Here is an 18,309-nt window from a genome sequence, read left to right on the forward strand (position 1 = left end):
CTACTGCCTTCTGCCTTACCAAGCACTAATGTGTTTTCTAGTAAGCCATGTCTTCTCATGAGAAGAGAACCCACTGTTCTAGAACCCATTTATTTGTTGCTGTTGGCCCACGGCATCCAGAGCCCCACGTTTCAAGCAAACCATTTCTCTTCCTGCCAGTTTTCTTCTGTCCGGTTTCAGAATCGCACACAGAGTGGAAATACCATGTTTGTTTCCATGAATAAAAGTAATGTACGCTGCAGAAAAATGATGTGTCCTTACATATAGTTATTTTTACTTTTTTAAAGCAGCATAAGCACAACTTGTAGAAGATGTGTCAATTAATATTGGTCTAATAATAATACCTTAATTAGACCAAAATGCACAAAGTAACAGTTCTGAAAAAAGACTGGAAACTACTTCAAAGGCCATCTTGTCCAATCCACGGCCGAAGAAACCCCAAGAGGCGGGAATGTAACCTCTTGTTTAAAAACCTCCTATGAAGGATCCCCCACTTTCCAAGGAAGCCAGCTTTAACTGCTCCATGGCTATTGCCATCAAGAAGTTCTTCCTAATACTTTGTCCTTTTGAGCCCACTGGTTCCTACATTTCAGGGAAGCCGGAGCCTGCTTCTCTGCCTTCCTTGTGAATTTTAAATGACGGGTTTTAGACATGGGCCTGTTACAGACAGCCAAAATAAAGCTGCTTCAAGTCACAGTGGAGGTATGGTGTTTCAATGATGCATGCATCCTAAGGGTCCAGAAGCTGCACCAAAGCCACCATCCAGTCCTTAGGGCTGGAGCGTGGCTTTGGTGCGACTTCTGGACTCTTAGGATGCATGCATCATTGAAACACCATACCTCCATTGTGACTCGAAGCAGCTTTATTTTGGCTGTCTGTAACAGGCCATGGATTGTTTTAATCCGTGCGCATCTTATTTGCCCTTTTAAACTGGTGTGTGTTTTGACTGATGTCTTTTAACTGAGGCTGCTTGTTAATTGCTGTTGTCCTCGACCTCAAACCAATGGCAGAGGCAGGTAAGGAATAAATACTAATGATAAGGATAATAATACTGTTTAATATTAATGGGATGAAAGAAGTTGGCAGCATGAGCCTCCATAGGCTTCAGCCTACTTCCTCAGCTGCTTTTGGCCAAGGAAAGCTCTTGCTGCCAACTTCTTTCTTTCAGAGAGCCTCTCTCCCAGACACGGAATCCCCATCATTTCATTTCCCAACACTTCCGGCGCCGCGTGATGACGTCAGCTACGGCGAGTCGGAAGGGCCGCTCTTGGGAAAAGGGCGTTCTGGGACCGCGGAGCCTGGAAGGGAGGTGAGAGCAGAGGAGGCTCAGAGTTCAGTGGCTGAGAGGGAGGGAGGGAGGGAGGGAGGCTGGGTCCCTTGGTCTTCTGAGGCTTTTAAAACTGTGCCTTGAAACAACAACTCCAGGAAGGAGGCACTTTGCTCCCACCCTTGGTCCAGAACACACTGCAGAATTAATCCAGCTTGAGACTGCTTTAACTGCCCTCCCTCTTTGCTAGGGAATCCTGGGAACTGTAGTTTATTGTGGCAGCAGAGCTCTCTCTGACAGAGGAGGTTAAATGTCTCACAAAACTACAGTTCCCAGAATCCCCATATAGCACAGGTTGACCAGGGCTGCATCCAGACTGGAGAAATAACCTACTTTAACTCTTTGTCTGGCTCACTGCTATGGAATTCTGGGAGTTGGAGTTTGTTGTGGGGCTCGCTCTGGGCCCAAAACAAACTCCAACTCCCAGAATTCCATAGCAGTGAGCCAGGGCAGTTAGAGTATCACATGGCAGTCCTTCTTCGTGGTCTCTGCAAATCACGCAAATGGGTTATTCTTGACTTCTGCAATGCGCTCTACATGGGGCTACCTTTGTACCAAGTTCGGAAGCTTCAACTGGTGCAAAATGCGGCAGCCAGATTGGTCACCAGAACATCTAGGTCAGACCATATAACACCAGTACTAAAATCTCTTCACTGGCTGCCGATCATCTTCCGGGCACAATACAAAGTGTTGGTTATCACATTTAAATCCGTGCATGGCTTGGGCCCGAGTTACTTGAGGGAACGCTCTCCCTACACAATCCGCCCGCACTCTCAAAACATCCAGGAAGAATTTACTGGGTTATCCAAAGACTAGAATAACATCAACTTCCCCAAAAGCATTCACCATCATGGCCCCTAAACTGTGGAATAGCTTACCGGAAGAGATCCGTCTTATCACTACCTTAAATGCCTTTAAGAAGGCACTCAAGACGGATCTCTTCCGGTGGGACTACCCCCCTGATCTTCTGCAGACAACCATAAAGGGACACTCCACTCTGAGCATGTCTGTTAGACTAGATGGTGACAGAATGATTTTACTGATGTAATGTAATGCTGTCATTTTATGGACTGTATTTTATATGTAGTTGTAATTTTATTTTATTGATGTAATCCTGCCTCAATCCGTAGGGAGAGGCGGGAAATATAAATAAAATTTATTATTATTGTTGTTATTATTGTTGTTATTAGGTCTTTTAGATTTAGAGCTGTGGTTTTCCTGACTGAGTCTGTCCATCTGGAATGCAGCCTTCCTCCTTTCCTACTGCTTTCTAACTTACCAATCATTATTGTCTTTTCTGAGTCATGTGTTCTCATGATGTGGCCAAAGTACAACAGTCTCAGTTTAGTCAAAGTGGCATGAATGCTAATAGCTGTGGTTATCTCTTGCATACAGAAACCTTATATTAAATAAAGTGAGGCTGTGTCTAAGGTGGAGAGCCTGTATGGTGTTGTGGTTTGAATATTGGACTACGAGTCTTGAGACCAGGGTTCAAATCCCCACTTTGGACAAGTCACACTCTCTCAACCTCAGAGATTAGGCAAACACAAACCCGATCTGAACAAATCTTGCCGAGGAAACCATTTTTTATTTAGGGTTGCCTAAGTCAGGAACCACATGAAGGTGGTATCTAATTACATGCAAGAACAACAGTATCTAATTACATGCAAAAAGATGTATACCCTCTGTCAGAAGAGATAAATTTTGCTTGAAAAAGTAACAAATAAGCACTAATCTGGTACAGTGCTTAAAGCTGAAGACAATCACACTCTCTCAGCCTACCCTTCATACTTCACATGGCTATTGGGATGCGGTGAAAAGGAAAATGTGAACTTCCATGGGATTCAGGGTTGTTTGTGGGTTTCTATTTTACTGTTGCAACAGCCCTGTGAAGTAGTTTGGGTTGATACACAGTTTGCTTAAAGTCACCCATTAACTTTCATGGCAGGATGAATTTGAACCAAAGTATTCATCTGAAGAGTCTTTTGAGGGAAGAGGACTGGGTATAAATTAAATAATACACACACACACACACACACACACACACTTCCAACAATCAGTTAATTCCTAGGTATATTTAGTCAGAAATAATTTTTTCAAATATGGTTGCAATCTTACTGCTTTATCACACTAGCAGGCAAACAGGATTTAAACGAAATTTAAACTAGAGAAAATCAGGAAATGCCTGACATTTATCACACGACATTTCCTGGTTTTCTCTAGTTTAACTCTCATTTAAATCTTGTTTACCTGTGATAAAGCAGTTAGTCAGGCAGCATAGTTATTATTATACAGTACTGAACATATACTGTGGAAAATTAGGTCTATCAATCAATCAATCAAATGTTATTGCTTTTGACCAAAGGTCATTGCACAGCACAACAATACAACAATACATATAACAATATAACAGTATAAAAATGCATGTAAATTATATCTATAATGCAGGTATCGTATCTGGTACAGAATTTCTAAACAAACAAACAACAATTGTCATTATGCACATTAAAAATTTTGTCAAATATAGTCATCGCCTTTACAGTTTATGGCTATCCCTTTTATATACTTATTCCTGATTTTTTTAGCTGCTAAGGCAAACAAAGCTACTTTCCAGGTTACATATTTATTCAGGTCCAGTAGAAGATGAAAAATCATATCCTGTGGGTTTTGACTGGGGCTGGTTTCTATTATAGGTGTAATGACCCTTTCTCTTGGTTCTTGGTAGAGAGGACAAAATAACATGTAATGAACAAGGTCCTCTACCTCTTGACAACCATATACACAAGTACGTTCTTTTGCTGGAATACCTCTGTATCTTCTGTCTCTATATGCTGTATTCATCATATTTAATCGTAATCTGGTAAAAGCTTTCCGTAAGTTTGCAAATGTTAAACTAACAAAATAGTCTGGAAAAATACAGAACTTCTTGAGTTTATAGTATAGGGGGGCACATGAGGACAGATAAGCAGTATGGAAATCTTTTTGTATCGATGTTTCACTTATTATGTTCTTGATAGACTTTATTTGTGCTTCCAATTGGAGTTCATTAATTTCAGCTAATGAAATTCCATATTTGATAATTGCATGGCCTGATGTACCCAATTCTTGTTGGGCATGCTGTTATTCAGTTCTATCAAACATTTTTTTGGAAGTCTGTTGTTATCCATTCTCTGAACTTTAAGCCAGTAGCATAAAATTCTCTTATCTATTAGGCTTTCTATACTAAGCATGTTGGTTTCCAATCTAAGCATGGCAGTTGGTATGTCTTTGGGGAGGCCCAGCAACGACCTCAAGAAGTAATTCTGAGGGGGTTCCAGGTTTATGTTTGGTTTACCAAACATAAATTCTTTGATTGAGGTTAGTCTTGCTTTATTTTACATTCTGCCTTCCAGCCTACAATAAGTTCTTCAAATTGACTTACAGTCCCTAACATGGCTGTTTTCCATCCTTCCAATTCTTATTTTAATTGGCTTCAGAGAGTTCTTTTTCCCCCCTCTCTGGGTGTTATTTGAAGCTTTATGTGTGTCACTGAAAGGCAGTTTATTTTGAAACTCTTGATTCTGCTAATTTGTCATTCTGCCAACAGGTCCCTGAGGAGGGCCATGACCGAATACAAGCTGGTAGTGGTGGGTGCTGGTGGTGTTGGGAAAAGTGCCCTGACCATTCAGCTTATCCAGAATCACTTTGTTGATGAATATGATCCCACTATAGAGGTGAGCCTTTGTTGGAGTTTATGTCATCAGCATCATATGAGATATATGTATGCATGTGTGTGCTGTACGAGAAGAGGTGGAGTATATTTTTTTCAGAGTTTAATGGTAAAAGCCCAGAAACGTCTAACAAGAAATTAGCAGAAAAAAGTCAAATCTCAGGGGGAGGGGTTGTATCATGAGAAACGTCAGGTATGTCTTGCAGAGTCTCCCCCTCCCCCCCCCTAAAATGTACCTATAAGTCGACCTCATGTATAAGTTGAAGGCAGGTTTGGGGGCCAAAATTATGGATTTTGCTATGACTCATGGATAAGTCGAGGGTAAAATTTAGGGACATCTAGCAAAAGATCTAAAAGATGAAGCAAAGCAAAACAGTGTCATAGAACTTAAAAAAGTCCAGCAGACGTAACTCTTATTCTTAAGACTGAATGGATGAGAGAATAGAGGGGTTCAGTGCTTCACATATTATACTCTTGCTTTTCATCAGAGGATGGTTCCTTCTTTTAAATAAAAGTTAAGATACAATACTTACATTGACCCTTGGATAAGTCGACTCACGTTTTTGGGGTCAAGTTTTTGACCTAAATTTCTAGACTTATACATGAGTATATATGGTAATCTAAAGAGTGCAGCCTCATATTTGATCTTTCTGACACTTAAAGTCTGATCTTTAGATACATCTGTTTGTTTTTCAAGTGGAGAAGAAAAGTAGTCATCTACTTCATATTTAAGCCAAATGAATAAGCAATAACATATTAACCAGATATGAAGGTTTTGCTGAATTTTATCTCAGAGGTCCAAAACACACTGCAAAAATAAGCCAGTTTGAGATCCTTTAACTGCCCTAGCTCAGTGCTAGGAAATCCTGGGAATTGTAGTTTATTGTGGCAACAGAACTCTTTGACAGAGAAGGCTAAATGTCTTGCAGAACTGCAGTTCCCAGAATTCCCTAGCATTGAGCCAGGGCAGTTAAAGCAGTCTCAAACTGGATTATTTCCGTAGTATATTTTGGATATAAGTGCGGTGAGGTTGCGTATCTGAATAGTCATGTGTGGGAGGAAACATCATTGAATTTGGGTAAATCACTGTGGTAAAGTAAAGCTTTTCTTTATGCCAATGCACAGGGATCATACAGCATTTTCTCAGCTCCTCCCAGGAAAATTTACTACTTGATTCTGTAGAGGAAAGCTGTCTTTGGTTAACCAAAATTCTTAAATACCAGACTTCTGTTGCTAAGCTCTGAATTTTGATATTTGGGTTTCACTTCCCTGAAAAATAATCACACTGCCATGAACAGTACATAGTGAATTCAGTGAACGGAATGGGACGCACATATCCACATGAGGATTTCATATAGGGCAGATATATTTGTTGAAATTTTTGGCTTTGCAGGTTATTTTTTAAACTGCAGCTCCAAAGTACAAACTGAAGACCAAATGTGTTCATTTTCAAAAATATTAACATTTCTGCAGTTCTGTATCAATCTCAGGCTGTATAATCTTGTTTAAAATATTTGAGGTTTTGGAATTATTTGACAAAGACCTGGGAGAAAATAAAGGTAGAAGATGTAGGATGAAAACAGAGGTGGATAATAGGAAGATTGCACATGGGGATCTTTCACTGTGTTTTGTGCCCCTTGATGCCACTTCCAAAATCACAGCTGGACTGACAAATGAGGTGACATGGCAAAAGCAGCAGCTATGAAGCTGCTCTTCCCTTTAACACCAGGGAATGTCTTCCTTGTTCTTCAAACAATGTGGATTTTTGGTGTTGCTGTGCAGCAGTTTAAAAATTAAAAGTCGCCCTTTTTGGTACTGTTGGCAGGGTATGATTCTTGATGCAGTCCCTTCCTTCACAGTGCTTCCCATTCCTGAATTAAACAGTGAGAAGCACATCTTTGCAGAACTGTCAGACAGACTACTCCATTATCTGAGATCTGCTTTCTGCAATCTCATCATAAATCTCCTGTAATGTAGCTGAAAACTGTGAAAGACTCAGAATGGAAGTTGTGATCTGTTATGATTCAAAATCTGTTTCAGAGTATGCAGTGTTCAACAATATACCTATTTGTTGTGGTTCACAAAACATATTTGGATACATTGTAAGCCCTAAGGTTTGTCAATGGGAGCTTTATTTACACCAGGCCTTGGGAGATATGCCTTGACTCCATATTTCTCACTGTTTGTGAGATCACAAGATTTTTTGTACCAGCTATGGGAAAGCATGTAGGCTAGGAATAGAAAGATCTCTCACATTTCTGTGGTCATCCTCCTTTTCTTACCTCCAATTCCATGATGGAGGTTGGATGATGCCCCTTCTGAACCCTCCCAACTCCATGAATCTATCATGAAGTCTGCTGTGTGCTAGTTAGTTCTGTGTAGACTTTTTATAGAAATATAGTATGTATTTTTTTTCTAATGGAGGCATGCCATCATTAACTAAAGTTTGTTTATATATGTTTTAGAAATCTACACTGTATTTTTGGTACATCCTTTAAATGTACTTTTTCCCTTTTGTGGAATGCATTACAAACACAGAAATGTATGTATTACGTCCAAGCCAGGATGTAAACAAAGCTCCCATTGTCAAAATTTTGGGACATATAATGTGTCCAGCTGTGTTTTAAGAACCACAGTGAATAGATATATTGTTACAAAGTGCATCTAGTTCCATGTTCAGGCCAGGAGATATTGAATTAAATCTTTTTTTTTAATGTGGTACATCACAGACACCTAGGGTTGCCATAGTGCCGGACCTCGAAACCGGGAAAAATGTAGGACAAAATTTTCAAATGTAGGACACACAAAAAGTGTGTCCTACATTTGAAAATTCTGTCCTACATTTTACCGCGATCGCAGCGGAGGCCAAGCGGCAAGGGAAAGCCTCCACTTAAGGAGGCTTTCCCTCCCCGCCTGGGCCCCGCCACGATCGGAGGCCAGGATCGGGGCCTCGCCTCGTTCCTGGGACCCTCAGGGACCATGAAGGAGGGGAGGAGGCCTGCGGCGATTGCCGCGGCCTCTCCTCCTTCCTGGCCCCGGCTGGGACCATGAAGGAGGGGAGGAGGCCGGCGGCGATCGCCGCGGCCTCTCCTCCTTCCTGGCCCCGGCTGGGACCATGAAGGAGGGGAGGAGGCCGGCGGCGATCGCCGCGGCCTCTCCTCCTTCCTGGCCCCGGCTGGGACCATGAAGGAGGGGACGAGGCCGGCGGCGATCGCCGCGGCCTCTCCTCCTTCCTGGCCCCGGCTGGGACCATGAAGGAGGGGACGAGGCCTGCGGCGATCGCCCCGGCCTCGCCCCAGGCCTCAGAAAGGCCTTGGAGCCGCCGCGGCAGCGGAGGTAGCCGCGGTGGGCGGGGCCGTCCCGGTTTGGGCGCCAAACCGGACCGGGACCGGGATGGCACCGCCCAAACCGGGATTGTCCCGCCGGGGGGCGGGATATGGCAACCCTACAGACACCTAGTATGGAATTTGAATTGCTGGAGCTGTTGGAAGTCATCCATCATTTTAAAGTTGACTGCAAACACATTAAAAGTAGGAGAAGGTGATGATTTTGTATCACTGTCCACACAAACACATTGATTGCACTATAGGAAGTAAGAAGGACTGGTTTTGAATCTGCCCTTAATTTTCTGCAGGACTCGTATCGTAAGCAAGTAGTGATTGATGGAGAGACTTGTTTGCTAGACATTCTGGATACAGCAGGACAGGAGGAATATAGTGCCATGAGGGACCAATATATGAGAACTGGCGAAGGTTTTCTCTGTGTGTTTGCCATTAACAACAGCAAATCCTTTGCAGATATCAATCTTTACAGGTAAGGTGACAGGGGAAAGCAGATGATGGTAAGAACATAGTTGAATACCAGGACTGAACCATTTACCATGGCTTCTGAAAAGATTTAAGCAATTACTAGTAACTGCTAGAATGTCTTATTCAACATATACTGTATTTAGATATAAATTAGTCAAATGCTCTTACATTCTCAAAATCTACAGTTACTGGAGAAACAAAAAACAATTATGGTAGATGCCCTGGCAAGGGAGAGAAAGGAACATAGATGATTATAAATAGGCTTTTCAGTTTCTTCAGCACTGTCCAAGTTCATACTGGGACACTCATTTTGATTGGATTTTTGTGTCCTCTTTTTATCAAGGAGGTTTGTTGTTGTGTGCCTTCAAGTTATTTCTGACTTATGATACCCTTGAGGTGAACCTATCATGGTGTTTCCTTGGCAAAATTTGTTCAGAAGGGGCTTGCCTTTGACTTCCTCTGAGCCTGAGAGAATGTGACTTGCCCAAGGTCACATGGTGAGTTTCCATGGATGAGCAGGGATTTGACGAATTGTAGTCCAATGCTTAAACTACTGCACCATGCTGGCCCATCAGTGAGGTAGGGGTTTACATAAAATAATTGATGTAATATTATTGGGATAACTTTGGTGCATTACAGACCGCCCGTTTCGGGTAGTCTGCCGGCACTGTAATTTGCGGCGCTGAGGAGCCCCAGCAACCAAACCGCGCAGCTCCTTGGCGCCACAAAAAAGAAGCCTCAAAATGGCGCTTCTTCTTGCGGCGTGCTAATGACACAGCAAGGTGCCAATGGTGCACTCGCGGCGTCATTAGCTCCGTGCAACGTGCGGACACTAGGCGTACACGACATCAAAATGGCGGTGCCCGTGTAGAATGGGCGCTGCCATTTTGTACGTCCCCAGGACGTACTAGGGTTAGAGGCGTCCGTAAAGGACGCCCTTTCCTAACCCTAGTACGTCCTGGGGACATACTTTATGCCCGTGCGGAACGGGCCTCCGACTCCCTCCAGTATATGGCATTGCTTTGGGGTAGTATTTCCCATTGTCCTAGAGCAGAGGAGCCACGGCAGCAGCTGTGTCTTGGGTCAGTTGCTGATGAGAGTGATAGTTCAAACTTTGTCAGACTGAACCATAGAGATTGTGTTCTCTCCCCTTTTCTCTTTCTCCAGAGAGCAGATAAAGAGAGTGAAAGATTCTGAAGATGTACCAATGGTGTTAGTGGGAAACAAATGTGACTTGCCAACACGAACAGTAGATACCAAACAGGCCCATGAAGTAGCCAAGAGCTATGGGATTCCCTTCATTGAAACATCTGCCAAAACAAGACAGGTAATGAGTTCCTGTACTTCTGCAACAGATTTACCAGTATTACCATAGTACACAGACAAATGTGATTAAGAAGCCAATACTAGCTGGGGTGGTAAAGGTAATGGAGTTACTGCTAGGAACACCACCCTGCTTAAGTTCATAATTTAAAATAATTGTGGATCACTGATTGAATTTTGGTTGATGTCTAGCCCTGTTTGCAAACCTGTTTTACTAGTGGGGTTTTTTTTCTGGGTTCTGGGTTTTGAAGAAGTGAAATAAGTCCAGGAACATTCTTCACTTATTTATCTCAGAGCTTCATGGAATTTTACAACTAGACAGAACATTATTTTTTGTAAAAATTCCTCCATTTTCTTTTCTTGTACTAGTAGATCTTAGTACATTTCAAGCTTGAATGTAATGATCTAGAAGTATCTGGCATTTCATAGTATATAGCCTTGTTAGTCTTATCACCATACAAATGAACCTTGCAGCATCTTTGAGTGATTAACTGGAAAAAAGCAGTTTGTTGCAGAAGCTTTTGTAAACACAGTCTGTGTGTCATTCCATGCATCTGATGTAGTAGACTGTGATGTAGGAGAAGAAAGCTTAGGCTTCAAACTTCTTTCTCCCAGTCAGTCTTGAAAGTGCTACAGGATTCCTTGGCATTCATAGTATATGATGGAGATGCCTATTCCTATGTCTTGTGGAATTGGGGAAGCCAGACTTGGGAAAGAACACTGATAATTTGGCTTGGAATTTTTTTAGAAGGTTTTTGAAGAAGGGACAGGTTGCCAGGAAATATATACTCAAGAAAGCATGACCTGAGCATGTTTCCCATTCAGGGTGTTGAAGATGCCTTTTATACACTGGTGAGGGAGATCCGTCAATATCGGATGAAAAGACTCAACAGCAGTGAAGATGGGAATCAAGGCTGTATGGGGCTGTCATGCGTTGTGATGTGATTAGGTAAACTGGGACTTATTAACCTATGTTTGGTAAAGACAAGAAATCTCATGTTTTCAATAACAGGTTTATAATTTTCTGTAGTACATGCCTTGTAAAGTATGCATAAATGGCTGGTGAGTTGACAGCTGTAAACTGGACAGAAAAAGTGCAGCTGAGTGCTTTGTGGGGATGTGAAGTTTCAGAGTTTTATCTTCAAAGATAAGGAGGCACTATATAAGCTTCTGCAGATTTTTAAAAGGGCTTGGCAGAAACCTTTGGGCATCCCTATGATGGTAAGCAGAGAGTGTTTCAAGATGCTGCTGGCCATTGAAGACAATGTAATGGAACCCAGATTTCTGTGGCTTCTTTTATTTTTTTAAAATACACCTCCAGCAATCTGTATATAGTACTTTTAATTGTGGCTATAATAGATATCATGCATCTAGTTGGATTTCTAGAACTACTCTCATCTGTGATTTTTTTATTCTGAGCATACCTTAAAATCAGAGGTGGGCACAGTATGGCCCATAGAATGCATGTGGCCCTTGTAATCTACCTTTATCCACCCTCTCCTTCCTGAAATTCCTTCCACACACACCCCATTGCCCCAATTTTATTATAAAACTCTTATTTTCAGGCATTCCCCCCCAAAAATCTATGCCAGAACCTCCAAATACCCCAAAATATGCAAAAATAACCTCTCCCCACAAGCACCTTAGAACTCCTTATTACCGCCAAATACATCCATTTTTCTCTGTATAGCTGTCAAAATAATGAAGGGAAGTGGTGCAACATCACTTCCAGCTGACGTTTTAAGAGGGATTGCAGATGAAGATGGAGATATTTGGGCTTGTTCAAGGGAATGTGCATGGGACAGGGGGATTGCCCCATGGCCCCATTTGCAGGTGCCCACCTCTGCCCTAAAAGTTACTTGAATTCAGTGGGTTCATTTTACTAGAAATGTCTACTCTGTGTTCATTTCTTCTTGTATTGTGGTGGGACATTCTCAACCATACTGTGCTAGTATTATGGAGCATGTAGCAGAATAAAACTAATAGGATATATTTATTTATTTCAGGTGCCTGAAAGACTTATCCAAAGTGCAGCTAAAGGTTGAACCTTAATTCTACTGTGTTGCGTTTCATGATGATGCCTGGCCAGTATCCTGGTGCCTGTTGACCAATACTAAATTTTTCTATCAGCACCAAAAGAAAATGTCTCTGAACATCTACCTCTTTTCTCAGCTGAGCAAGCAAAGAAAATCTCATCTGTTATGTGATGGGATTTCCTATTTTTTTTTCCTCTCGGGTAGGTTTAACCAGAGAAACTAATTATGTGTGAAACCATAGAGGCCAAGTGCTATGAAAGCATCTCTTTTTTTCTGGAAGAAAAGCTGGAACAAATTATAAACAGCCTGTATGGAAATCCACTACTTAGCACTGTGTGGTAATACTGTGCCTGACTTCCTAGACAACATTTTCAGATAAGGAGGGACTTGCTACACTTTTTTGTACTGTGTACTTAAAATGTTCCTATATAGCACATCAACCTATTGCATATGGCCTCTTGAACTCTAGGCTTTTTTGTTTATTGCAAAGGGAAAGATCCTTGGTAATCCTGTGCCTAATTCCAAAGGCATGCCAAATTTTGTCCTAACCTGACAGGTTGCAAGGATGTTTGGGATCTTAGCAGGCCCATATTGAATAATTGCCTTAGACCATTGGTCTGTCTAACATACTACTTTCTGCACTTGATTGGCAGTGGTTCTCCTCTTTTCCAGTACTGCTGCGTGATCCTTCTTAACTGGACTTACCAGAGATTTGATATGGGACTTTCTGCAAGCAGAATGTGAGCTCTGCAATTGAGCTATCCCATACCTCCACTCGTGAGTAATGCACAAGGACTTCTCTTCACCACTGACTGAATGGCACTTTGGTCTGTAACACCCTATGTGGGGAGACTGGCTATGCTCCAGGGTTAAATACATTCCATTTAGATTTTTTACTCTGCTTGAAGCCTTTGGTGCTTCCCACTAAAGCCAGTTAACAGCTGTGGATGCTACAAGTACCAACTGTTTCAATGCCAAACTTAATTCGTGGCTCTGTGAGGGCCTATTAGGGAAGAGTGAGTTGCCCCAGCTATCTATACACTTCTGTTTTGTTTTGTTTTGAATTAAATATCTCTGTTCATCTTTGTCAGGCACAGCCTCTTTATTTAACCTATGAAAAACACTCTAATGTGGGAGAACAGTACATTGCCATTATATAATCTAAAAGCCCTCTCCAGGTCACTGCTGTTCAGTCACACTAGAAGTAAACAGCTTGAGTAGAACAGAACTGTAGAAGCATGGAGTATGTTAAGTGATCTAAACTATTTGATACTGCTTGGTGAGAAGAAGTAAATTTCTTTTGTACATCTAACCCTGCGGAACTTGGAGCTAGATAGTTCATTGTGCTGTGTTTCCCTAGAGTACGATTCTGTGATTAAACTAACATGACCTGTGGGTTTTCCTTCCTGTATTGCAGGGAAGTAATTGATTGAATAGAGGAGTACTGTTTATCTGAAATATATCAGGTTTGGCCCTGATTCTCATGTATGTACACTACTATCTTATGAGTGGCATGTGTGAAGAACCTCAAATATTACTTGAGATGATGTGAGGTCAAATGAGAACTCCATTTGTGGATTACTGTTTCCCTCTCTGTCTCCCTTCTACTCTTTCACTCTGTCTCTCTTTCTGTGTCTTTCTCCCTGGCCCCCAAAACTTGATATTTTAATTACAGCATTTATAAACTTACTAAACACAGACCAGATTGCAGTCGAAATGGCATTCAATATTGTAAGTTCTTTACTGGTCGATCTCTTACATTGCCATTTTAATGCACATGTGCAAAGGCAAAAGAGAAGCCACTGTGTAACCACCAAGGAAAAGAGATGGCAGACTACTGTTTAGTAAAGTATCTCTTACCTCACAAGATGATGTGTCATTTCAAACAAAAGTTGTGTGCTTGGTGTAAGCAGCATTAGATGATGTTGATGCAGTATTGGGGAAATTATTAATGTGCCTTACATCTTATTAAACTGTTAAAAATCAAATCTAGATCTTAGGCATTACATCTCTCTCTTTTGCAATAGACTAAAAGGAGCTGAAGCATCAAGTGGTGTCTCTGTGTTGCTGTTCACTGCTTCTTTGTGTTCCACTCCAGACACTGACAAAAATTCAATTTGCTGCATTGACATGACTCTTTTGTTCATCAGTAGTTGCATGACAAAGAGAAATATAGCAAATACATTTCAGTTTTTGTTCTGTATCTTCCTGACATTCAGCTGTTCAAGTGAAAGAAGCACTACCAGAGAAAAGGAGGCACGTTTAGTAGTACACACGTTAACTTCAGTGATTTCAAGTCCCCTGTAGCTTAAGGAGCTCCCTTTGATGGCATTGGCAGTGTAAAGGCTGTGAACGCAGAAGCCTGGAGATTAAGTATCATATTTGGCTGTCTTTTCTGCAAGTCAGCAAATGAAAATGCATCTGAGTAGCACACATTAAGTTATTAGCCAGTTTTACATCTGTTACATGGTCTGAATCTAGTTGCTGTAGATGATACTCTTGCCACATCCTAGTACAAAAAGTTGGTAGGATGAAAATGATCCAAGTTAACTGCTTTCTTACTTTCTTATGTGGTGATGGAATTAGCCACCAAACCTACACCCTCAATAGCCTTGGCATAGCTGTGAAAACAAATGCACTCCTGGCCACTATCAAAACCTGGGTATCCAGGTTCAGAACTGAGTTCAGGAGAGTTCCCAAGAGCAAGCCTAAGATTTCAGGGGAGTGTAATCCTATCCAGCACAGGTAGCATCTCTTCTCTGATCTGCCTTTTGTCTGACCAGGAGAACATCTGTTTTATCTGGATTAAGGATCAGTTTGTTTGTCCACATCTAATCCATTACCGATGACAGATACAGCTTCCTTGGTTCAGTAGAGATGACAGATGCAGGTTCAGAACAGATACAGCTTGCTTGGAATCAGAAAGGAGAGAAAGAGTTGAGTGTTGTCAACATATTAGTGACACCAAACCTCCAAAATCTGGATTATCTCTCCCAGTGGTTTCATGTAGATGCTAAACATGGGGGGGGGGGGACTCAGCCCTGAGGGACCTCACTGGCCAATGGCCAGAGCATCAATCAGGAATTCCCCAACACCACATCTGAACTTGCTTCTCCAGAAAGGATTAGCACCATGGCACAACAGTGTCCCAATGTCCCATCCCAGAGGTGGCTCAGAAGCATAGTGGATGATATCAAAAGCCACTTAGAGTTCCAGCAGAACCAACAGAGACACACACTTCCCATCCAGTTCCCTGCATAGGTCATCCACCAAAGTTCTATAATGTGATTACCTGTTATAGAATATCATATAATGCTTAAGTTAAACCCTTGATGCAGAAATTCCAGAGCAGGTAATATTTCACAATGCTTTCTAAATTCAAAATCTTCCAGAAAGGGAGAATTCACCATGCTCCAGGTGACTGGTTGGATGGTTATTACTGTCAAGAGATGGCTTCTATATTCAACCCAAAGATACTACAGTAGAACTATTGTGGCCCTTCCTGGCAGCTTTGCCCTATTCTGTGTTGTTTCTCTTTGAAGAATGATATAGGGTCAACCCTCAACAAAGCCAGTTCTGCTGTCAGCTAGAGTGAAGCTCAGGCAGCTAATATGTCAAGAAAATATATCCATTTGCTATGCTTTAACTATGGAAAGGATTTTGTGTCTCAGATACCAAACTGACTTGACTGGCCTTGGATCATATCAGAGGGGGAGATGTTTCAGGAGAGATTGAAGGAACTGGGCCTGTTCAGCTTGGTGAAGAGAAGATTGAGGGGTGACATTCTTTAAAAACCTCAAGGGCTAGCTTGTTTTCTGCTGCCTCAGAGGATGGAACTAGATCTAATGGTTTTAAGCTATAGGGGGGAGATTTCGATTGAACATGAGAAGGAATTTGTTGACAGTGAAAGCAGTTTGGCAGTAGAACCAATTGCCTAGAGAGGTAGTAGGGTCTCCTTCTCTGGATGACTTAAAAAAGAGGCTAGATGGATAGCTTCTTGCTGGGGATGGTCTAGCTTGAGATTCTGCATTGAGCAGTGGGTTGGCTCTGATGACCCAAATGGCCCCTTCCAGCTCTATGATTCTAGGTAGCAAAGTGTATTGGGCTGATGTCCTTTCATTCATTCAAGGCTCAGCAGACTCTGTTCCTAAAGCCTGTCATTGTCGTATTTATTTTCCACACTGCAAACCATCTGTGTTGCCTTCTGAACTTGTTCCAATTTGTCTGTGTCTTTAAAGTTGAGCTGGACACAGCACTTCAGACAAGATCTGACTAGGGCAAGACAAAGTGGAATGTTTATGAATCATGATAGTGGTTCTTTGAATGCAGCCTAAATCCTACTAGCCCCTCTTGCAGCTGTATTGCATTGCTGACTCATGTTCAGCTTGTGATCAACTACAATCCCAAGATCTTTGTTGCATATCAGTACTTCTTGTCTACTCAGCTGTCTTCCATAATATAGCTCTTCATTTGATTCCTCTGAAGCTCCCTAAATAGCAGGGAAGAAGCATTTTGTTGGAATGGAAAATGGGGCCTAGATGTAGCAAAGACATTTTGCTAGCAGTGTTTTGTTAGCACAAGTTGATGTGGAAAGTGGTTCCTGGACCACTTTTTTAAATGATTTTTTTTAAAATTGCAACTCTTACTACTTTGATGAAGTAAGTCCCTTGCAATCTGAAATCTCTGTCCCAGAGTCCAACAGGGAGCATTTCCCTAGAAATGCCTGAGTTGAGGATATCCTCAGTCATTCATGAAAAATATTTTGGTTTTTGGAGTATTTTCAGATTTTGGAATCCCGGAGAAGGGAGACTCAGCTTGTACTTTCATAGGAAGCTACACATCCAGACAAGGATCATGTATGCAGCTCTAAGTGTGGCAAAACTGCTTCCATCCTAAGAACAAAATATGATTTTAATAATGCTATTATCACAGGGAGAGAGCCAACAAGCCTTAGAAAGTTCTATCAGCTCCTATCCACAAATTTTCTATTCACCATTTTCCTGCTGATCCTACTACCCACAGGCTTAGTTGGTTAATTTGACCTTTTGGATTAAAAAAAAAAAAAGCACAAGTAACATTGCCATACAGCTTTGAAGGTCATTCCTGGTTTCAGATGCCAATGTAATACTGGTGACATTCAATACAGAAAGATTAGAAGCAAATGTAGCTTTTATAGATATCTATAGAGGGCAAAGAGTCCTAGGTATTCAAAGGAGGGATTGCTAATGGTAAGAAAGCATACCTCAAGCCTAGAACAGCATACTGGGTTTCGCTGTAGAACTTGGTTGAATTAATAAGAGACAGTTGTCTGATTTCATGACTGCCCATCAGAAGTCAAGGAATATTTCAGGAAATTCAATCAATTTGCTCTGTCTTAGAAAGGACGAAGCATAATATTTATTTTTCATACTGTCCCAATTTGTAGTCCTTGCAGCTAAGGGTGCTTCTACAGTTAAAAAGAATTTTGGAAAGTCCAGATTACAATGCCTTCTAGGTGTAACATTCTCCTGTTTCTCCAACGTGGAGTTAACAAAGAATTTGGACATTCAGTTGACATAAAGCTGTTTTTTAGAAGAAAAGAGGGAAATAAATCTAATAAATTAACAGTTTAGAGACTGTTGAGTTAAAACTGAATGTAAGTTTTAATCTTCCTGACCAACCCCTTTGCCTAGCGTATGTGTCTGCCAGCATCCATGTGCCTTCAACTCATATACTGACTTATATAGCAACCCTCCAAATTTCACAGGAATAGGCCAGGAATATAAAGAGATGGTTTGCTATTGGCTTTCTGCAAAATACAGTGTACAGCTATTAGTTGGGAGTTCCCCATCTATGTACTAAATAGGCCTGACCCTGCTTAGCTTCCATGACCAGAAGGGAGCTGGTGCCTTTAGGGTGTTTAAGCATACCACCTATGCATGTACTGTACACCCAACAACACAACTACTCTCATTTCATTCCCACAAAAAAAATATACAGAAAGAAGAGACAAGAGAACTACACAGTCTTTGTACTGGGAGCACTAGTACTCCCAGTATTCATAGTACTAAGGACTGTGAATGTTTGATTGCTTTCTAGTCTGATAGCTGTTCTAACCAGAGGCCT

General features: G+C 41.5%; 1 protein-coding gene across 2 annotated transcripts; it reads left to right on the forward strand.

Annotated features, from left to right (window-relative positions):
* Positions 1-1,282: 1,282 nt before the first annotated feature.
* Positions 1,283-14,172, forward strand: NRAS (NRAS proto-oncogene, GTPase). 2 transcript variants are annotated; one of them, XM_089514352.1, is made up of 6 exons: positions 1,283-1,309; positions 4,914-5,040; positions 8,671-8,849; positions 10,013-10,172; positions 10,994-11,117; positions 12,175-14,172. In XM_089514352.1, the coding sequence occupies exons 2-5, from the start codon at positions 4,930-4,932 to the stop codon at positions 11,111-11,113; spliced, it is 570 nt and encodes a 189-aa protein (XP_089370478.1). In that variant the 5' UTR covers positions 1,283-1,309; positions 4,914-4,929; the 3' UTR covers positions 11,114-11,117; positions 12,175-14,172. The 2 variants fall into 2 exon arrangements, with proteins under 2 accessions (XP_089370478.1, XP_089370479.1); XM_089514353.1 differs by lacking the exon at positions 10,994-11,117.
* Positions 14,173-18,309: the final 4,137 nt, after the last annotated feature.

This window comes from Sceloporus occidentalis, unplaced genomic scaffold (assembly GCF_023333645.1).
Source record: "Sceloporus occidentalis isolate IW3139 unplaced genomic scaffold, rSceOcc1.0.p SCAF_3, whole genome shotgun sequence".
In the NCBI taxonomy this organism is placed as follows: Eukaryota; Metazoa; Chordata; class Lepidosauria; order Squamata; family Phrynosomatidae; genus Sceloporus; species Sceloporus occidentalis.